General features: G+C 45.6%; 1 protein-coding gene across 1 annotated transcript in view; it reads right to left on the reverse strand.

The window, feature by feature from the left end:
* Nucleotides 1–23,674, reverse strand: part of KSR2 (kinase suppressor of ras 2) — a 431,769-nt gene that overhangs the window by 259,986 nt on the left and 148,109 nt on the right. Inside the window, exon 4 of the mRNA XM_070385590.1 lies at nucleotides 2,341–2,854. Coding sequence (XP_070241691.1) covers nucleotides 2,341–2,854 — 514 coding nt within the window. The remainder of the gene's footprint in view (nucleotides 1–2,340; nucleotides 2,855–23,674) is intronic.

Consider the following 23,674-nt stretch of genomic DNA (forward strand, 5'->3'; position numbering starts at 1 on the left):
GAAGAAGCGTGCCCACGCCCGGCTTTCCTGCCTAACTTGTTTTTTGTCATCGTTGTAAGATATATATACTTTGGCCACCTCACGCAAAGAGTTGACTCATTGGAAAAGACTCTGATGCTGGGAGGGATTGGGGGCAGGAGGAGAAGGGGATGACAGAGGATGAGATGGCTGGATGGCATCACTGACTCGATGGACGTGAGTCTGGGTGAACTCTGGGAGTTGGTGATGGACAGGGAGGCCTGGTGTGCTGCAATTCATGGGGTCGCAGAGTCGGACACGACTGAGCAGCTGAACTGAACTGAAGATATATATCCATCTCTAGGAGTTTCCCACTACCCAAACTGAAACTCTGTCCCCAGTAAACACAACCTCATCTCTCTCTCTCCTTCAGTCCCTAACAACCTCTGTCCTCCTTTCTCTGTGTGTGAATTGGCCTGTTCTAGGCACCTCACATCAGTAGAATCACACCACAGTTGTCCTTTCATGCCTGGCTTATTTCCCTCAGCATAACATTTTCAAGGTTCATTCTTGCTGTAGCAGGTGTCAGAATTTCGTCCCTTTTTATGGCTGAATAATATTTCGTTGTATGGACCACACTGGGTTCATCCCTTCACCTGCTGATGAACAGTTGGGTTGTTTCCACGTTTTGGCTGTTGTGAACAGTGGTGCCACCGGCCCAAGCTACGTGTCTCTTCTTGCATCACCTGTCTGCTCCCTTAGCCACAGAGGCCTTCTAGTTGAGTTCTCTAGAGGGTCACACTCATACTCCCTTCCTGGAACACCTCCCACCCCTTGCTCCATCTTAATCCCCAATTAGTCTTCAGTCCGAACAGTCCTTTGGAAGCCTCCCCAGTTCCCTTCCCCGCCTCCCCCGCCACTCACCTCCCTGCCAGTGCAAACTCAATCAGGTCCGTCTGGTTATAAGCTCTGATAGCTTCCTACACTTTCTCCTGATGGCCTGTAATGCTGTTTGTAATTACTGAACATAAGAGTATAACACCTACGTGTGGTTATTTGATTAATGTCGATCTTCACAGGACCAAAGGCTATGTCTCTTCTTCCTTTCCATTACACCCCTGCCAACTAGCCCAGAGCCTAGAACCTACCCAATTTCATCAATTCTAAGATGCACATTTTTAAACTTTTATCACAGGATGCATGGTAATGCGAGCTCATGAAACAACTGCTGAACTGTTGAGATGGAAACACAATGAAGCATTCCCCAGCGCTCCCCCACATCAGAGTTCCCAGAACCAAGATCCACACCTCTCATAAACAACAATCCCCAAACGTAGACTCCTTCCCATATCTCCTAACAGGATTAGACATAACCACTTTATCTTCTATGCTATGCCTCAGATGCAATTTTGTTAAATGTAAATATTTAAAACATGCTACCTACCCACTTTTGTGATCCTGTTTAGCATTTCTTCCATTTCTAATACACAGAGAACCTCAAAGTCTACAAGGGACCCAGGTCAGAGTCAGCCTCTGAGGGACCCTGCAGAGAGTTGTCCCATTTCTCTCATTAGCCAGCACTAGCCACAGATACTGTGTGCTGGCAGCAAGACCCCTCCACGCCAGAGCCAGGTATACAACACATCCACTTCCAGAGCAAGTCCTACGCATAGGGTCTATCAGCGCTGCACTGCCCAGCACAGAGGCCACCAGACACAGGTGGAACACGGCCACTCTTGGAGCATGGCCAGTACCAATTAAGATGAGCTGGAGGTGCAAAATACGCTCCCGATTTCAAAGACTTAATAAGGAGAAAAGAAAAAAAATATTTCCAAAGTAATATTTTACACTGATTCTGTGCTGAAATGATCATGTTTTGGTAGATTGGGTTAAATGACATATTTTGAAAACTAATAACACTTGTTTCTTTTTACTCTTCTTTAAGGCAGCTACCAGAAAGTATAAGGCCACATGTGCAGCTGGCACCCTATTTCTAGGGCAGCACTAGGATAGACTCTGCAGGGACTGGCAAGTGTTCCACCCAAAAGGGCTGGATGGTAAAGATTTCAACTCTGTGGGCCATACTCAACTCACCCATCACAGCACGAAAGCAATCACAGACAAAACAGAAAGGAATGAACCTGGATGTGGTGCAATAAATTCAGAATTGGCTCCTGGGCTACAGTTTTCCAAATCTGACTTTAGAGCACGGATAGTATAAAAAGAGGTCATTTCTGGGAAATTCTTTCCTATTCATTTTCCAGCCCAGCCATTAGAGAAAATCCACCTTTCCTTCAACAGGAGGAGGGGAATACAGCCGATTTGTGGCTTGGCTGACTGGGAGGCTCAGCCACCCCGAGGGGCCCCACCAAATGCACTCACTTGGGCGTGTGGGCCTCGTCTACGCGGTGACCCAGCTGGAATTCGTGAGACTTGCTCCGATGCAGGGCCGTGAAACCCGGGATCAGGTGAATCAGCTTCCGGGAGGAGGGCGGCGGGGTCCCCGGGGGCTTCAGTTTGTTCTTCCTCCTCATGGGCGGCGTGCCCGGCGGGGTCACGGTGGTGACAATGTTGGGGGTGCGCGGTGGGGTGCGGACCGCGTGCCGCTGCCGGGGCGACGGGGGCAGGGACCGGTGCCCCGACTCCAGCGGCGGGGGCGGGCACAGGCCCGGGTAGGCGTCCACGGTGAGCCTGTCCACGTGGGTGTACACGGGGGCCCCCAGGGTGGGGCTGGCGTGACAGTAGTGCTGGACGCACTTGGACTGGACCCTGGGGCTCTGGGAGAGGTGGGTGCGGATCCACGGGGTCGGTTCCGGGGGGCACACGGGGTTGTTCTCCTTCCCCGTCTCCGTGGTGGGCCACTGGATGGTCCAGTCTTGTTTGGAAAGGTTGCCTCCTGAGTTGGAACAAAGAAGCAAAGACGACAGGTGAGCTATGAGAAAGCTGCTTAATTACACCATCTGCACCTTACCACATAAGCACATTATACCATACACACCCTGAACACTGCCGGCTGGTTACATGGTGAGAGCGAAGTGCTGTGTGCATATTTACATAAATTATGCACCATGAGTTGTACGCACAATTTACATATATTCAACCACACCCACTTGGCCCCAACAAAAAGAAAGAAACCCTTCCTTGACCCTCTCACCATAAGCCTCATTCAACAGCCTTGCCCTCCTCTGTCCAGGACTGGGGAGCCCACAGCTCAAGAGTCCAAGGAAAGAACTTGCAGGTGTGAGGAGAGAGGAGGAGGATGGCAAGGACAACAGCATTGCAGTAGGAAGGGGATTTTTTGTTTGTTTGTTTTGTTTTACAACAGTTTATTAGAAAAAAAAATGGAGCTCTGAAAAAGTAATATAATAAAAACATCCTACTGTCTGAACACAACTTGAGGTTTTCAGCCCTGATACGAGCTACGTCAGAAAATAAAAATAAATCCACTAGTGTATTAACATTTTTCACTCATTTTCTGTGTTGAGAGTACAAACACAAATTTGGTCTACATGTACAGACCCTCAGGCCACAAAGTGCAGTCCTTCCACACCATCTATGCAAGGAGATGTAAAAGCATAAGAGTCAAATACCAGTACCAAACTACAGGATCCAAAACCATCTAAGTCAAGCCAGGTACTTCTCCGGGTCTCTTTTCCGGGCTCATCTCGAAGGTGATGTACGGCAACAATGGGGCAAGTGGCTTGGCGGCTGCAGGGATGGGTGAGGGCAGACTTCAGGCTCACGGGCCTAGTTGCAGGGTGCATTTTATACCACATTCAGTGGAAAGCCAGTGAGGGCTTTGATCTAAAACTTCATTTCTCCAGTTACCATCTGTCACCGTACAAAGATATTATATTATTATTGACTATATTCCCCACACTATAACGAGACTTACCACGGTGATCATTTTGTAATATATAGAAATTTTGAATTACTGTATTGTATACCAGGAACTAACATGGTGTTGTAGGTCAGTTATCCTTCAAAAGCCAAACAAACTCGGAGACAAAGAGATCAGATCTGTCATTCCCAGAGGCAGGGGTTGGGGAGGAGGGGAACTGAATGAAGGCGGTGGACAGGTACAGACTTCCAGTTACGAAATAAGGAAGTACTAGGGATGTCATTACAACATGATTGATACAATTAACACTCTCATTTGTTACATATGAGTGTTATTGAGAGAATAAATCCTAAGAGTTCTCATCACAAGGAAAGACAATAATTTTTTTCTGTTTCTTTTCTTCTGTATCTATAGAAGATGATGGATGTTCACTAAATCTATTGTGGTCATCATTTCATGATGTATGTAGGTCAAATTATTATGCGGGACACATTAAACATAGACAATGCTGTATGTCAAACATTTCTCAATAAAACTGGGATATAGATATTTAGATGTAGATAGATAGAGACAGATGACGGATAGATAGATGATAGAGATAATAGATGATATATGGATTGATAGATGATGATGGATAGATTGATGATAGGTGATGATTATAGATAAAATTTTAAATAATCCAAAAAAATAAATTAAAAGAAAGTTCATTTCTCAAAGATACTGGGGATGCTGCACGGACAAGGAGAACCCAGTTAGAGGGTATCACAGCGCTCCAGGCAAGAGGTGATACTGCCTTCCACTTGAGTGGTGGCAGCAGAGGTGGAGAGAAGTCGGCAGGTGCCAGTGGAGGACCATGTGGTAGGACTTGACAGAAGGCAATTGAGTGGGCCCTCCCAGCACAGGCCAAGGAAGGAGATTTGGGGCAGAAATAAATCCCAACTCATGGCTGACTAGCAGTAACAGTAATAATTATGATAAGGGCCATAACGAGAGCTAATTCACAGGGCCTCTGACAGTTTATAAAGTGCTTTCACGAACACTGACTCACTGCCCCCCTTTTAATTAAAACAACTCATTTTGTTATTACATATTCATTATAGGAAAATTAGAAAATTCAGATAAGGAGAAAGGCAATGCTGTTCTACAGTCTAGCTGTCATCCCTATTAACGCTCGGCTATGGAGCCTGCCAGATGGTTTGCTGTGCATTTTTTTTTTTTAAGAAATGCCATAAGATCTTATTTAATGGTTTGTCATCTGTTTTCTTCATTTGTTATATTGAAACTGCTCCACATCTTACTTAATTTTCATAAATCTGTGTGCAAAGGGCCATTTTGATTTCTACTTTGTAGATAAGGAAATGTATGGACAGAGATGATGTTTCCAAGGTTATAGCAGAAGTGGGGACTGGCAGTCGGGATTCAAACCCAGGATCTCAGCCACCCCAACAAGGAGGGGACCAGGCATCTGGGAAAGAGTGGGACCTGCATTCTCTGAAGACCCTGGACCATCATAATGAGCCAAATAGGAGCAGGAGCTGGAGCCAGGGCTCTTTCTTGCAAGAGTCACCCTGTTCCCTCCTCCAAGACTTTGCCAGAACATTCTACCAATATCACCATCATTACGGTGTCGATTCTCAAAATATTTGCACATATACATCAGCCCCGTGACAAGAGAGTCAGCTCTGTTAGTCAGGTGACTTGGCCTTAATTCTGGCTCACCTACTTCCTGGCTGTGTGACCCTGGCACTCATCAGGCTTCTCTGAGTCTTTATCAGCAGTGAGACAGGACAATAACAGACATGCCCCCTGGGAATGGTGTAGGGCTCAGATGCAATAACACACACAGTGCGCTGAGCCCAGCACCTGGCACACAGCAGGCACTCCACAAATGTTAGCTGCTTGTATTGGCATTCCCCACACCATGGTGACATGCCGCCACCTCCCATTTACAGTGTGTGCACCTGTGCTGAGAGCTGTCCACACACCGGGTGACGTCACCACTCTGTGTACCTCTAGGAAGTATGAGGTTCAGAGAGGCCGAATAGCTCTGAGAGCTGGGGACAGACAGAGAATCGAGCCCAGATCAGCTTCTCCATCACCCGGCAAACTCCTGACTGATGTATTTGCTCAGGAAATACAAACATATTGCCAAATGGGCCTAATTAAAGCATGTTTCGGAAGGCAAATCTGTTTTTAAAGTTATCTTAATCATGTATTGCCCTCCAAGGCCACAGGAAGCACTTTGGGCATTATCACTAGACCTCACGGTCCCCTGAGTGAAGTGAAAAGAAGATGGGACCATGACTCAGAGAGAGCCAGCTGATCAGCTCCATGACCTTGGGCCCGTTACCTGACCTCTCTGAGCCTCTGTTTCAGGGTTTGTGAAACTAGAATGCTCATGGCTCCCTTGGAGGGTGCAGCGAGGGTTAAACACACTCATTCATTCATCCAAGTATATTTCACAAGTATCTGAAGTCTTCTCATATACCAGGCCCTGTTCTAGACACCACGACAAAGCAATGGTCAAAAGAGCTGAAAGTCCCTGTCTTCAGAGTGCACGTTCTTGGTAAAAAAGAGAGAAGAGAATGGGATGAACAAAAAAAGTGACAGTATATTATCTATAAGATGTCATCTATAATGTGTATGTTGTCTACAATATGTCAGTGATAATAAATGCCATGGAGGAAAAGAAAGCTGGACTTGGGTACCAAGAGTGTGCTGGGGATACCTCAGTCAGGAAAGGATGAGTGGGCATCTGAACAAATATCAGAGTGAATCAGGGAGTGAAATAATGAGATAAAATGAGTTGCGCCGTCAGTAGAGCCTGGACCATGGGATGATGCAGACAAATGGGCAGGTGGGTGAGGACGAGTGAGACAGCGACTCTGGATGCCGGAGACTCGTCCCATCTGCTCCCCAGGCTTTCGCTGGGCCGGCCCCTGGGGTCGGGTGTTTGTCTTCCTCTACCTTCACGGAGCTCACAGTCCACTGGGAAGATCAATGATGAAACAAGCACCTACTGCAAACTACACTCCCAGGTATAGATCCAAAGGAACTGAATGCAGCACTCAAGTGTTTGTATGTGAATATTCATATCAATGCCCATCGCAACAGCCAAAGGATGAAAACAACTCAAACGCTCATCAACTGCCACATGGGTAAGGTAAATCTGGCGTGTCCATAAAATGGAATATGATTCCACCATCAAAAAGAATTAAGTACTGTTACATTCTATGATTTGGATGAACCTCCAAAACACGATTCCAAGTGGGATCAGAATGGCCCATGATTCCATTTACATGAAATTTCCAGAATAGGAAAATCCATAAAGACAGAAATCAGACAAGCGGTTGCCAGGGGCTGGGCTGTGAGGGGGAGGAAGGAATGGGGAGCAACTGCTTAATGGGTACAGAGTTTTGGGGTGATAAAAATGTTGTGGAACTTGACGGAGGTGATGATGGTTGCACACCATTGTGAATGCACTGAATGCTGCAGAATCATTCACTTTTTTTTTAGGCCACCCCATGTGGTAAATGGGATCTTACTTCCCTGACCAGGGATCGAACCCATGGCCCCCCGCATTGAGAGTGCAGAGTCTTAACCACTGGACCTCCAGGGAAGTCCCCATTCTCTTTTAAATGGTTAATTGTTAATGTTCTGTGAGTTTCACCTCAATTAAAGAAGTACTTGCCATACAAAATAGGGAAGCCCCTGTTGGAGGAAGCGCAGGTGAGAGCAGAGGGGAGGAAGCCAGCCCTCTGGGGAATGAGGCAGAAACGCATCCTGGAGGAGAGGGCACCTATGCCCGGACCTTGAGGATGAGGGAGAAGGTCCTGGGAAGGAGTGGGGTGGAGAGTGTGGGAGGAAGGGTGCAGGCAGAGGGAACAGCAGGGTCAAGAGCCAGATGATGGCAGACCAGGGTGAGTCTGGAGAACTTCGGGGAGTCTGGTGTGGCTGGAGATGTTCCAAGGGAGGAAGAAATCCGAGCTGAGGCTGCAAAGAAGGGCAAAGTGCGACTGTCCAGGGATTTACTCTCCTAAGCTGATCCCCTGCATGGGGCTCCTGTGGAGCTCCTGGAAACCTGAGGCAGCTGAAGGCTCAAGGCCATCAAACCCAGTAATGACAAGGGGGAAGCTCTGTTCCAACACACCACGCAGCTGTAAGCTCGAATCTTGGACCCCAGCCTCACGGTCATGCCCAAGGAGGGGCTGGCACTCCCTCAACCATAAGTGATGATGATATAGAAGCCAAGTTCTTGCCTGGCCACTGTTATATCCACAAGCCTTGGACCCAAACCCCTGCTCATGCCAAGGGAAGGGCTGGCTCTCCTGGTGGACAAATGCTGAGAAATGGGTTAGGGCTAGAGACTAGAGTTTTTGCCCTCATATCACTGTTATATCCCAGCCCTTGTTCATACCAGGGTCGGGCTGGTGCTTCTCTGATCCCACAGCTTAAAAACCACACAGTGCAAGGGACTGGGTCCATGTGCCATGGAGTCCTGCTGGACCCAGTGTGCTGGCCCAGAGTGCACACTGGCTACTCCTCCTGTCCCTCTGTGATTAAAACTGGCCCAGAGGCCCTGGTATGGGGCTGTGTGAGCATCCATTCTCGTTCAGTGGGACCCGCTGTGCATAGGGGACACGACCAGGTGAGTGTTGTGGAAAGGCGCTATCTGGCCACAGTACGGACAAGTCAAGGGCAAGCACAGGAGCCCAGCCTGAGGCTGCTGAGGCACCTGGATGGGAGATGCTGGGGACCAGGAATGGAGTGGTGGCCGCAGAGATGGAGACAGCTGGGATGACTAGTATAAGAGGAGGAGAAACAAACAGCTGTCATGACTGAGAACTTACCATTTTCCTGACACTGTTGTTTCAAGCGATTTACTTGTATCAAATTGATAGCCACACAACAATCCTACAAAGTAGCCAGAAATCACTCTAGTTTGTAGACAAGGAAACTGAGGCACAGAGTGTTGAAATGACTCACTCAAGACAGTTGGAGGGAAGGACAGCTGGGCTTGGAGTCTGTGCCCCTGAGCATGACACTAAGCCAAGGCTGACGTCCTGATTCCACCCCTCATCTCGGGTCAGCACAGCAACGGGAAGTGCAGAAGGGAACAGGGCACACGGAGCAATGTGCACACGGAGCAGTGAAGCACAAGGAGCACGTGAAGGACATGGCGTAAGTTCAGGGTCAGACCGGCTGAGTCTGAGCTTCCTGCCGGACACCTGGTGGCGATGCCCAGGATGCAGCAGAATTCCGCCTCCTCCTCTGGCTCCCTGGAAATCTTGGGAGCACTGCTCAAGAAGTTATTGGTCGAGCCTGAAAGAATTGGTCGGGGGATTCTAAAACCTTCTAAGTCTATCGAGGAGTGTCAGGCTCATTTTATAATTTTTTTTTTTAAAGAAAGACATGACATTTCACCTTTTGCCTCCTTTCCCATCTGATCCCTGAATCTTCAGAGCAGACATCTATGGCCCTGAATTATAGGGCAGGGAGGGGACATAATGAGCACAGCACCCAGTGACTGACTCCCCCAGAAAGAGAAGAGATGCCTCCGCACATTGAAGACTTGCTTTCTGAGCCAAAAGAACAAGAACTGGTTCCAAGTAAATATCAAGTAAGGAAATGGGACTTTTTATATGCACAGAACACCCTGGAGTTTGCAACATGATGCGTAGAGATTAACTTGTGCCTACCTTTCCTGTGCCTCGGTTTATTAGTCTGCAAAATGGAGATAACATTAGACTATTTTGAGGATTAAATAAGACCGTACAGGTAGAGCATTCAGCATGATCTTTGGCACACAGCCAATGCTGAATAAATGTTAATGAAAATGGGAGTAAAACCACCTATTTTTACATGATGCTGGTGAGGACTAAATGAGATTGATATGCATATATATAATGTGTCTGGCCTTTAGGACTTCCCTGGCAGTCCAGTGGTTAAGACCTCGCACTTCCACTGCAGGGAACAAGGGCTCGATCCCTGGTCGGGGAAGTTCCACATGCCACACAGTGCAGCCAAGTAGTAATAATAATAAAAAAATAAATAGATGCCTGGCCTTCAGTGCCTATGCCCCTGATCTTGCCTGCTGCCATCCCCTACTGAAAGCAAAGCCAAGGTACAAAAGCCTCTGAGTCCTTACTGCAGTTAAACTGTATCCCCTCAAAAGCTATGTTGAAACTCTAATCCCCAGGGCCAGTGAATGTGACCTTATTTGCAGACAGGGTCTCTGCAGATATGATAGAGTCAAGATGAGGGAACACTGGATTAAGGCACATCCTAACCCCAATGACTGGTATCATTGGAAGAGGAAAGGTCACACAAAGGAGGAGGCCATGTGAAGACGGAGGCGGACACTGCAGTGATGCAGCCACTGGAACTGGAACTTAGATGCCACCAGAAGCTGGGAGAGAGGTGTGGGACTGATTCTCCCCCACAGTCTTTGGAGTGAGCATGGCCCCACCAACATCTTGATCCTCGACTTCGAGTCCCCTGGAACTGTGAGAGGGTACACTTCTGCTGTGTTAAGCTGTCTAGTTTGTGGTGGTTTTGTTACAGTAGATCTAGGAGAGTAACAGAGCCTTCAACAGGGAGTCAACAGTGTTTACCGAATCCGGACTGGGGAGTAACAGTACAAAAGTTAGCCTTTGGAGGTGGTTAGGACTTGGTGGCCTTCACTGCGGTGGCCTGGGTTCAAGCCCTGGTTTGAGAACTAAGATCCTATAAGCTGTTCAGTGCAGGAAAAAAAAAAAAAAGTTTGTATTTTAATCAAAGAAATATATCACATGGTTGAAAGCAAAAAGGTATGAAAACATTTTTGCTAACAGCAGTCCCCTGCCCAATCCTTCTCTAACCCAGAGAGGCAATCATTCTCAATTCTTCTAATTTCCTGAGTGTTTATCTCAATGTTTATCTCAACTAATCCCCAGTTAGGGGATTCAGTGCTTGTCTTACCTGCCCTATGAGGTAGGTGTCATTGAGCTGTTTTATAAATAAGTTCTAGATGACGGACAGGGCTAAAGTTTCCATAGCTGGTAGTAACCTTCACCTTCAATCTTTACCTTGATCATGTAGCAACTGAAGTTGAGCTGAGATCCAGTGCCCCCCCTTCCACAGCCTACAGTTCCTCCAAACACACACACACATGCCTCCATGAGATTCAAGGAAGTACTAAGTTGGCCCCAAGGATCCCTGTCCTAAAGTTTCAAAGTTCTGAAAGATAAAAAAGAGGGAAAAAAAGCTTCACTCTTTCCAAATTTACTTCTCCATCAAATTCTCTTCTCCTTCACTCTTACATTTAAAATGTAATGTTTGGGGATGGAGAAGCAAAAAGCCTCATTTCATTATCCAAATTGCCAGCTGTTCAACTGTCGACTTCTCTCTGCTGATGCTTCAGAAGTGTTTCACTGATGGGCTGTACTAACATCAACCCTTCCCCTCTCTCTTTTGATCCTCTTTTTAATAAAGTCTGAGGGAAGAGTGTAATTTTTTATTTTAAATAGGGAAGGTGTGGCACCAAGGTGCTCTGGGGTTATTAATCGTTGCCCTTGCTATCTTGTCATCCGTTTCTGGAAAATCATTTTATTTCAGGTCTTGAAAGGGCGGGGAGAAGGGAATAGGTTTTAAGAAATGAAAGGTCTGAGGATTGATTAAAGACATTTCAAGGTGCAGGGATTTTTCTTTTGACATTCTCCGATAAGCGTCTACAAGAAATAAAAGCCATTATCAAGAGAGAAAGTGATTTCAGAAAGTCTAGGCAAGGGTCTACCTTTTTTGTCCCTTTCCATTAAAATTTTATAAACAGGCAAACGTGTGACTCAGTCCTTGTCTGAGTTTCAGAGCCAGCATCAGAATGCATACATGCTACTATTTCAGAATCACCCCTGCCTGTAACTTTTGTGACTATTTCAAAATGCTTGTCAGTTTAATCCTCATAACTTTTCAGCAAGAAACAGAACTTTCAGATGCTGGTTGAAGAGAATAGACTGAAGCCCTTGGTGGAACGAAAACAAAGCGTTTGTACTTTAATCCCTTTAACTTTGTGACAAGAAACAGAACTTTTAGATGCTGGTTAAAAACATTTCACTGGAGCCATTGGTAAAGCAAAAAAAAAAAAAAGTAACAATAACATTTACAATTAACACTAATCAGCTCAGTTCAGTTCAGTCGCTTAGTCGTGTCCGACTCTTTGTGACCCCATGAATCGCAGCACACCAGGCCTCCCTGTCCATCACCAACTCCCGGAGTTCACTCAGACTCACGTCCATCGAGTCCATGATGCCATCCAGCCATCTCATCCTCTGTCGTCCCCTTCTCCTCCTGCCCCCGATCCCTCCCAGCATCAGAGTCTTTTCCAGTGAGTCAGCTCTTCGCATGAGGTGGCCAAAGTACTGGAGTTTCAGCTTTAGCATCATTCCTTCCAAAGAAATCCCAGGGCTGATCTCCTTCAGAATGGACTGGTTGGACCTCCTTGCAGTCCAATGGACTCTTAAGAGTGTTCTCCAACACTACAGTTCAAAAGCATCAATTCTTCGGCACTCAGCTTTCTTCACAGTCCAACTCTCAATCCATACATGACCACTGGAAAAACCATAGCCTTGACTAGACGGACCTTTGTTGGCAAAGTAATGTCTCTGCTTTTCAATATGCTATCTAGCTTGGTTATAACTTTTCTTCCAAGGAGTAAGCGTCTTTTAATTTCATGGCTGCAGTCACCATCTGCAGTGATTTTGGAGCCCAAAAAAATAAAGTCTGACACTGTTTCCACTGTTTCCCCATCTATTTCCCATGAAGTGATGGGACTGGATGCCATGATCTTCATTTTCTGAATGTTGAGCTTTAAGCCAACTTTTTTACTCTCCTCTTTCACTTTCATCAAGAGGCATTTTAGTTCCTCTTCACTTTCTGCCATAAGGGTGGTGTCATCTGCATATCTGAGGTGATTGATATTTCTCCTGGAAATCTTGATTCCAGCTTGTGCTTCTTCCAGCCCAGCGTTTCTCATGATGTACTCTGCATATAAGTTAAATAAGCAGGGTGACATATGCAGCCTGACGTACTCCTTTTCCTATTTGGAACCAGTCTGTTGTTCCATGTCCAGTTCTAACTGTTGCTTCCTGACCTGCATACAGATTTCTCAAGAGGCAGGTCAGGTGGTCTGGTATTCCCATCTCTTTCAGAATTTTCCACAGTTTATTGTGATCCACACAGTCAAAGGCTTTGGCATAGTCAATAAAGCAGAAATAGATGTTTTTCTGGAACTCTCTTGCTTTTTCGATGATGCAGCGGATGTTGGCAATTTGATGTCTGGTTCCTCTGCCTTTTCTAAAACCAGCTTGAACATCTGGAAGTTCACGGTTCACGTATTGCTGAAGCCTGGCTTGGAGAATTTTGAGCATTACTTTACTAGCGTGTGAAATGAGTGCAATTGTGCAGTAGTTTGAGCACTCTTTAGCATTGGCTTTCTTTGGGATTGGAATGAAAACTGACCTTTTCCAGTCCTGTGGCCACTGCTGAGTTTTCCAAATTTGCTGGCATATAGAGTGCAGCACTTTCATAGCATCATCTTTCAGGATTTGAAAGAGCTCAACTGGAATTCACTAATAAGATTTACTATTTACTGAGCACTTACTATGTGCGAGAGAGTATTCCAAGTATTTTTCATGTACCACATGACATTATCCCCACAAGACCCTTTGGAGAAAATTCTGCCATTGTTTCCATGTTACAGCAGAGGAAATGGAGGATTATCTGAGAGAGTGAACTACCCAAGGTCACACAGCTAATAAGTGGTACAGTGGGGTTTGCAATGCAGGTCTGTACCCCTTTTCATCTAGGTCTTTCTAGGAACCTCCCAATGCCCTCAGGAAGCAGGACAGCCAGCCAGCAAGCCCTTGAAAGGCTGATCTGTTTTACACAGTGTTTTTGGATCAGCACTAGAGGCAAATGCCATGTGACTCTTCCAAAGTCAAATACTGTACTCATTACAGCCACTGCACCTGAAAGAGTGAAACCAGAAATCCAGGACGGATTTTCAAGTTTCTGGTTTGGAGTGCTTGCAAAGAGAAGTAAATAAGGACAAATGAAAAACACACTGTTGCCAAAGCAATTCAACATTGGCAAGAATCTTAATCTAAGATCACATTAATGAGCTTGGCATCTGGTCAAACTGTGGGTCCCGCTGGACACTGTCTCTGCCCCCAGGACATCCCAAGCAGGACCAAAAAAATGCACTGACCCCAGTCTGTGCAGGTCGTCTGGGAGATGGGTCAAGCCAGGGAGCTTGGGCTCTGACCCAGTAATGCTTCCTAGGTCTTGCTCTATGAGGTTTTTGTCATTTTATTACCCACTAGGAGATCTAGATAGATTAATTTTTGGTCACTAACCTTAGGGTGGCTTTTCTGTTCTAACAAAGCTCCTTTTGAAAAAAAAATTATTGAAGTAAAATTCACATCAATCACTTTTAAAGTGCAGAATTCAATGGCATTTTAAATATTGTCTCTATCCGTTTCAAAAACCTTCCATCAATCCCCCTAAAAAACTATGCCATACCTGTTAAAGAGCCACTCCTCACCTCACCCCATTCTCCCAGCCTCTGGTAACCACTAATCCATTTTCTGTCTTTCTGGATTTACCTCTTCTGGATATTTCACATAAATGGAATCAAACAATATGTTCTCTTTTGTGACTGGCTTCTCCCACTTTCCATCACGTTTTCAAGTTTCATTCATGTTGCAGTCTATATCAGAATCTCATTCCTTTTTTATGAAATATTCCATTCTGTAGGTAGACCACATTTTGTTCATCTGTTCATGAGCTGATGGATATGAGGGCTGTTTCCACCTTTTGGTTGTCTCGAGTAGCACTGCTGTGAAAATTTACATATTATACAAGTATTTATTTGAACAACTGTTTTCAGTTCTTTAGGGGTATACACCTAGGAGTAGAATTGTGGGTCACCTGGTAATTCTATGTTTAACCTTCTGAGAACCCACCAAACTGTTATCCACAGTGGCTGCACCATTTTATATTCCCACCAGCAATGTCCGAGGGTCTAATTTCTTCCAATCTTAGCCAATTCCTTTTACTTTTTCTTGTTTCATTATTTACTTATTTTAAAATTATTATTATATTATTATTGCCATCCTAATGAATGTTTAACAAAGCACTTTTTAATAGTACTTCTTTTTAAATTAATTAATTAATTTATATATATATTTTCCCCCTACCCCCACGGCTTGCAGGATCTTAGTTCCCCAAGCCAGGGATCAAACTTGTGCCCTCTGCAGAGAAAGCGTGGAGTCCTAACCACTGGATCTTCAGAGCATTCTCAACGAAGCACTTTTAATTATGGCCATAGCTTCCTGTACACCTCCCCATCTCTCATCCTGAAACATCGCTTCATTCTCACAGCAACCCTGTGGGGTTGGTGAGGAAATTAAGGCTTTGGAAAATTAAAACACTTGCTTGAGGCTAAGTTCCAAACCCTGGTAAGTCTAACCACTGACTGCATTCTCTTGGCAGCCATACATAGCGCATCTGAATTAATCCACGCAGACATGCAGGTGACATGTATTACCAGCCCAATTGTTCAGATGGAAAAACTGAGCCCCACAGAGCAGCAGGGACCTTCCCTAGGTTCCACCCATCTAGAAAGTTCCAGGTCCTTCCGACTCCAAACGCCATGTTCTTTTCCCTCTGCTATACATTCTTTTACAATATGGAGCGTTTTAATTGTTAAGCACAATTAAAATTGTAGCTGGGATGCATCCAGTCTCCAGAATAAAGAGAGCAACTGCCACCATCTGTTGGGCATTTTAAACTGAAAAAAAAAAAAAAAATCCCTTCCTGGTGAGTAACACGGTGAAAATCTGCATGGAGAATACTACAACAGAACACTTCCCAGAGGATCCTGTGGTTAGGATGTCTGATAGCAGTGAACCCTGGAGGGACTGACGGTTCTCACACCATACACTGCAGTCTCCTTGGAACCGTGGTTCTGAACCCTGGTGACCGTCAGCATCACACAGCAGCTCTGAGCAGCCTAACACAAAGGCAGAGTGGATGGCACAGCACGCTGGACACCAGGATCCCTGGGTTCCAGGCTTCCCAAAGCGCCGAGCACCCACCCTCACTTCCACCCTACCACTCTCTCTCTCTCCCCTCCTCCTCCTCCCACTTCATTTTCCTCACACTTCTCACCACTTGGTGGAACTATTCTTTTATATCGTGTGTTCTCATCATTCACCATCATTATAATCTATAAAGTCACTGCAAGCACAGAATTAGCCAATATTTAACCATGGCTCCTAGAAGAAATACAAGGTTATGTTCCTATGAGCCTTGGGTCACATTTTCATCTATTGATCCATACATAATCTTGTTTTATGAATATTTCTGTTTAGAAACAATTTAATAAGTCACTGAATATCTATATTGCTGACTCATTAACGTTCAACTCATGGCCAACAGCACCGTCACTCCCGCCTGAATAAAGGAATCTTACATAACATATGTTTTCTCCATAAGGCATGTGGCAGCCTCCTTGCTCAGGACTACGGGACAGCACCTGCTGCACTATGCTCAGGGGTATTTTAAACAGAGAAATCACCCCCCCAAAAAAAAATCATGAAAAGGTGAAAAAAAAATTTAAAGCGTTTTTGACAGTATGAGAGCTGAAATAGCAACCTCAGCTGAGGATGTGCACATCAGGTCACTCACATTTCTCCCCACTCCACAAATGCAAGTATTGATTTTAGGATTTCAAATAAATTTTAGGGAGTTGGCAAATTCAAGGAGATAAATACAGAATCCACAAAGAATTAAGACTGACTATACTGGACTTCCCTGGTGGTCCAGAGGTTAAGAATCCACCTGCCAATGCAGAGGACATGGGTTTGATTCCTGGTCCAGGAAGAATCCACATGCCGTGGGGCAACTGAGCCCGTGTGCCACAGCTACTGAGCCTGAACACCCTAGAGCCTGTGCGCCACAAGAGAAGCCACTGCAACGAGAAGCCCGAGCACCAGAACTATAGAAAGCCCGCAGAGAGCAACAAAGACCCAGCGCAGCTATAAATTAAAAAATTTAAAAAAAAATTTTTAAAAGACTGTTTATCACCTGTCTTCTTCACTGAAATACGAGCTCTAAGAACACAGAGCCCTGGGCTAACTTTCCCATCACTGCATCACCCAGCAGATAGCACAGCACTTGGCAACAAATACAGATATTTTCCCCCAAACCATACATATATCAAATCATCATATGGTACATCTAAAACTTAGAGCATGTTATGTATCAACTGTTGTTATATCTTGATAGACCTGGAGGTTGTTGCTGTTCAGTCACTAACTTGTGTCTGACCCTTTTCGACCCCATGGACTGCAGTACACCAGGCTTTCCTGTCGTGAGTCGGTGATGCAATCCAACCATTTCATCCTCTGTTGCTCCCTTCTCCTCATGCCTTCAATCTTTCTCAGAATCAGGGTCTTTTCTAACAAGTGATTCTTTGCATCAGGCGGCCAAAGTACTGGAGCTTCAGCTTCAGCATCAGTCCTTCCAATGAATATTCAGGGTTGATTTCCTTTAGGATTGACTGGTTTGGTCTCCTTGCAGTCGAAGGGACTCTCAAGAGTCTTCTCCAGCATCACAATTCAAAAACATCAGTTCTTCAGTGCTCAGCCTTCTTTAGGGTCCAACTCTCACATCCATACATGAATACTGGGAAAACCCTAACTTTGACTATACGGACCTTTGTCGGCAAAGTGACGTCTTTGTTTTTAACCTGCTGTCTAGGTTTGTCATAGCTTTCCTTTCAAGGAGCAAGTGTCTTTTAATTTCTTGACTACTGTCACCATCCGCAGTGATTTTGGAGCCCATGAAAATAAAATCGGTTACTGCTTCCACTATTTCCCCTTCTATCTGCTATATAGTGGTGGTACCAGATGCCATGATCTTCATTTTTTTGATTATCTGCATAGCTGAGGTTGTTGATATTTCTCCCAGCAATCTTGATTCCAGCCTGTGATTCACCCAGCCTAGCATTTCACATGATGTATTCTGCATATAAGTTAAATAAGCAGGGTGACAATATACAGCCTTGACGTACTCCTTTCCCAATTTGGAACTAGTCTGTTGTTCCATGTCCAGTTCTAACCGTTGCTTCTTGACCTGTATACAAGTTTCTCAGGAGGCAGGTCAGGTGGTCTGGTATTCCCATCTCCTTAAGAATTTTCCACAAAACTAGAGGAAATTTTTAAATAAAGACTTTTGTCTCAATGCATATATTATACATTGCTTTAATATATATTTGTAGACTGAATTGATTCTTCATACATTCTAACTGCCATGATTGATCATCTTGTTTATACCACCCATTCTGAATTCATCGAGTGGTGAGGTGGGAAATGCCTTACCATAGCTAAAGTCTCTGGGGATGCCCAGGGCTTCCCTGGAAAGATAAAATCTTAAGAAATAAAGTCCTTAAAGAAATAATGACCGAAGAAAAAGAAGATGTCCTTATCTTGAGCCTGCCTCCTTCTGGTTCTACACCCTCTGAGTAACAGCTGTGTCTCTGCCCTGCTCCAGCCTTGTGCAGAAGGATGGTCTGCCCCATGGGCCTCTGAGGGAGGAGAAGGGGAGATTAGAAGTTGGGGGAGGTGCCCACTGGGCTAGGACCAGCTCCCAGTGATGCAGGAGGAGAAAGCCCACAAAGGAACAAGCCACTTTAGAGAAGGATGCTCTCTGAGACTCTGATTCCAGAACCCTCTGTTGCTCCATCACTGTATCTCTCTTTGAGTGACAGGAAGTATATTAGTTTTATAACTTCTTGTGTTGGCAAATTCGAGAAAGCAGAAGGCAGCTTTAGATGAACTTAGGTGCAGCAAGGCATCCTATTTTTATCTCCAGACACCTGACTGGGACGGCAGGTCTTCTTAATCCTCCTGCCGGTTCCCTCGCCGTGGGGATTCAGTGGGACCAGCACCCGCCCTGGTTTCTCTCCCAATTTTCCTCGGCGGGGAAATTGCTTGTGAAAGCTTTAGAGCCTGGGGTGTGGCAGGCAGTCCATCTGTTCAGGTTACCCACATAGGCAGAACTATGGATGCTTCCAGGAAAAAAGGTGGTGGGAAAACCTGTATTATCCTCCATCACCCCTCTTGACCAAGGCAGACACCTCCGTGGGCACCAGAGGGCTTTGCTGAGACCCCTAGATTTAGCACCTCTTGTGATAACTCCTTGTCACAGAACAGCAGCACCCAGCTGAATCCCAGCTCTGCTAATTACCAGTGGTGTGACCTGGAGTCAGGTGCCTAACCTCGGAACTGCCATTTGCGTATCTCAGAAGGGAATGATAAAAGCACTAGCTCCGTAGGGTTGTTTTGAAAATTCATGAAAATAAACCAGTCCTCCTGCCCTCGTTGTCACGACTGTTGCTAGTGTTGCTTAGCTGTAATCCTCTTTCCTTCTCCAGGAAGCTACAGACATACATCTTTCAGATTAGATACCCACCTCAGTGGCTCAGCGGTAAAGAATCCACTTGCAGTGCAGGAGTTGCAGGAGATGCAAGTTCAATCCCTGGGTCAGGAAGATTCCCTGGAGGAGGGCATGGCAACCCACTCCAGCATTCTTGCCTGGAGAATCCCAAGGACAGAGGAGCCTGGTAGGCTACAGTCCATAGGGTTGCAAAGAGTCGGACACAACTGAAGCAAGTTAGCATACACATGTACAAGGCACCTGGATCCACAAAACCAGTGGCTCTCCATCCACACAGAATTTATACCCTACAAACAGGGTTATGAAGACTTAGCATGAAAAAGAAGCTTTAAAAAAAAATCCTCATTAATAATTTTTATGTGAACTGCATGTTGAAAGGGTAATTTTTTTTTAAATACTGGGCTACATAAAATATATGGTAAAATTTAATGTCATTCCTTAAAATGTTAAACATCATTCTATATGATTCAGGAATTCCACCTCTGGGTATATACCCAAAACAATTGAAAGTGGGACTCAGATCCTTGTACATTGATGTTCACAGTGGTGTTATTCACAGTCACAAAGAGGCAGAAACAACTCATGCGTCCATCAACGAATGAAAAAACAAACATCCACACAACTGAGTATTATTCAACCATAAAAACAGGTGGCATATTGATAACTGCTACAACATGGATGAACCTTGAAACCAAGCTAAGTGAAATAATCCATTCACAGGACAAACATCATTATGTTTTCACTTATATGAGGTCCCTAGTCAACTGTATATAGACAGGAAGGTAGAATGGTGGTTGCCAGGAGCTGGGATTGTTTAATGTTTACAGAGTAACAGTTTGAGATGACAAAAAAGAGTTTAGGGAGGGATAGTGGACATGATAAGACAACATTGTGAAAATACTACCTCTGACACAGTATACGTCTAATGTTTACCATGGGCAACTTGATGTTATGTATACTTTGTCAGAATAAAAAATAAACATAACCTGTTTCTTTTTTACTGTGACAACTAGAAAATTTTAAATTATCTATACGTATATGGCTTGCCTTACCGTCCTCTCATACATATACGATCCAGAGCAGATCTAAAGAAGAGGCAGGCTTTAGACACAGGTGATGGACAGAGGCCTGGCGTGCTGCGATTCATGGGGTCGCAAAGAGTCGGACATGACTGAGCGACTGAACTGATTGAACTGAACTGTGTTTTAATTATCTAGTTGGAACTGAGAGAGCAGAGGGTTGGGAAGAGGCCCCCCTGAGCTGGAGTCTGGTGGATGAGCAGTGATTAATTAGGTGAAGAAAGAGGGGCAGGTGCCCCAACCAGGACATGCATGTCTAAGGATGGAGCCCACTGGAGGAAATTTGAGGGGCCAATGGGGCCAGGGTCTAGAAGATGGTAACCTGATGGGGAGATGAGGCGGGGTACGGGCCAAGGTGGAAAGCTGAGGCTTCATCCAGAGGATGGTGCCCTCTGTGCTCTCAGGGCACTGATGACCAGCCCTTAGGAAGTGAGCCCACTTCATTGGAGCTGTAGACCTGTCCACATCTGCAGTTAGACCACCAACTCCTGGAGGTCAGAGGCCACATCCTGGCACTTCCCATTTCCTCACACCATCTCGGGCCCATAGCAACTAACCTTGGCTGGAGCCCAGGCTGCCACTGGAGCCCGAGCATCACACTGATGATGCTTCCAAAGGATATTCAAAAGGAGATGCTGCCGAGTCCATAGATTTTTTAAAAATGCAAAATTAAAAAATATCCCTCCAGGTCTAAACAATAATTGAACATTTTAAACTGCTTTAAACAAATCAGAGCCTGAGATGGAACTCAAGGTGTCTAGATATTAGCAACGCAGACCTCATGGCTACTCACTCCAAAGGGCCGTCTGATGCTGACAGGCAAGGCACAGAGATTGAGTTGTGAGGTGGCTTACTCACTTACTGAACACTTACTATGCAGCAAGCACCTGTGAGGTGTCAGAAGCCTTGGGAAGCTTTTTGCAAACTGTATCTGGACCATAACTCCTCCTACATTTGGAGTAACTCCTTGTACACTGCAGTCGGAGCTTCCGGATATCACACTATCAGAGGTTAATAAGGAACATGTTTAAAGGACCTACTATGTGCCTGACATCGTGCGAGACGTTTTGCCTGTATTTTTAAATTTCACAAATAGAAGCAATTATTCACAAGGTACAGATGAGGCTTTGGGTGTTGCGGGGGTGGGGTAGGAGTGTGCAGGTCTAAGTTTTACTTGTCCTAAGCTATACTGCTATTGAATGAGAAAGGCAAAATCTGAAACCAGAGCTCCTCTTTCTTCCTTTTCTGGTGGAGGATGATAAGGAAGAAGTGGGAGAAGTTCATCTAAGAAAAAAAGAAGAAGAAAACTGGGAAAAGGCAGAGAATGGGAACATGAGACTCAGCCCCCTGGGCACATCCTCTGGGCCATGTCAGCAGCTGGGAGAGGAAAAGGAATAATGGCCCAAAGTGCTAATGTATTTCTGAAAGAGAAATGACAAAGTAATATTCACTGTGGTTAAGAATAAAATGGTGTCACAAATGACTGAAATCAATAAATATTTACTGAATCCCATGGTATGCCAGTCATTGTGCTGAGAAATGTCTAATATACAAGGAAAAAACCAATAGCAGTGGCAATGATCCCAGTCACCCTTCACTGGGAGTGTATGCATGCCAGGCACTATTCTAAACACTTGTATCACCGCATCCAATCCTTGCAGTGTTGCTACATGGTAGACACCAGTATTTCCCCATTTTAAATATGAGGGGCAAGGAGGATATCGGCACTGGCCCCAAGGGCATCCCAGTGGAGGACGGGAGGTAAGGGGCCCAGGTAAGCAGCTCTGACACTGCTGCTGCTGCTGCTAAGTCACTTCAGTCGTGTCCGACTCTGTGTGACCCCATAGACGGCAGCCCACCGGGCTCCCCCATCCCTGGGATTCTCCAGGCAAGAACACTAGAGTGGGTTGCCATTTCCTTCTCCAATGCATGAAAGTGAAAAGTGAAAGTGAAGTCGCTCAGTCGTGTCCAACTCTTCGTGACCCCATGGACTGCAGCCTACCAGGCTCCTCCGTCCATGGGATTTTCCAGGCAAGAGTACTGGAGTGGGGTGCCATTGCCTTCTCCGAGCTCTGACACTACAAGGATGCTTTAGGCAAGGCACCAGGTAGCGTGAGAACATCAGTCAGCTGAGGGTTTATCTCATGACTTCATCTCTCTGAGCCTTTGATTCCTCACCTGTAAAGTGGGGGCAGTATTGCCTACCTCCCAGGATTGTTGGGAAGGTCTAACGAGCTGACATTTACAAAATACCTATGTGGGTTCTGGGTCTGGCCATGATGGAGAGAGACTATCTTAGGAGCGCTGATTACAGCCCCAAACTCTCAGAAAAAATGCAAAAAGGCAGCTAACTGAAGATTCAAACAAGTAAATAACAGCAGGTGAAGAAGGGAGGAAAGTAAAAATTTGAAGAAGGACCAATACGATGAATTTCCTTAGCCTCCCTGTTTTGCCTTGAAAGTGGGCAGGATCTAGCAACTATGGAATCGGGCACACAGAATAAAACTCCCAGAGCAGCCCATCTTTCTAGCCAAAGGATGGAGACACGGGGCCCAGTGAACAGAAGAAGGTAGGGAGAATCTTCTTTTTCTCTCTCTCTCTTTTTCCTCTCCCAGCCTTGCCCCCAGGTCACCCCAGACACAAAATCGCTCTCTTATGACACAGAAACAACACGGGCACCTAGGACTCCAAGAGAAAACCCATCCCTCAGATGGAGGGGCTGGGAATAGGGGTCTGTGTGATGTGCATACATGAGGGAGAATCCATGGGGGTCCTTCTCTCTCTTTCCTCACTACTTCATCCCAAGATCAGGCTCAGTCATTCAGAATAGTGCACCAGGGCAGCAGACTACCCTCTGAGAGAACCCCATCTTCCGGACAGAAGAACTGGAGAAACAGAGAACGGGGAAGATTTCCCCAAAAGGAAAGAGCAGGAGAAGGGGCTTCTTAATTTTGTGTGTGGAACACTGTACCTGCTCAGACCAATCCAAAGAAGCATCGCAAAATCTCAGAGAAATCACCTGGTATTGGACCCACAGAAAGTAAAGCAAAACGGACAGCCTGAACCTAACCAGATGGATTGCTTAAGAAAATCAACACAAAACAAACAGTAATTGATATGCTCCAAAGGAGATTCAGAATCTCAGTTCAGTTCAGTTCAGTCACTCAGTCGTGTCCGACTCTTTGCAACCCCATGAATCGCAGCACGCCAGGCCTCCCTGTCCATCACCAACTCCCGGAGTTCACCCAGACTCACGTCCATCAAGTCAGTGATGCCATCCAGCCATCTCATCCTCCTG

The sequence above is a fragment of the Bos mutus genome, chromosome 17 (assembly GCF_027580195.1).
Source record: "Bos mutus isolate GX-2022 chromosome 17, NWIPB_WYAK_1.1, whole genome shotgun sequence".
Lineage (NCBI taxonomy): Eukaryota > Metazoa > Chordata > Mammalia > Artiodactyla > Bovidae > Bos > Bos mutus.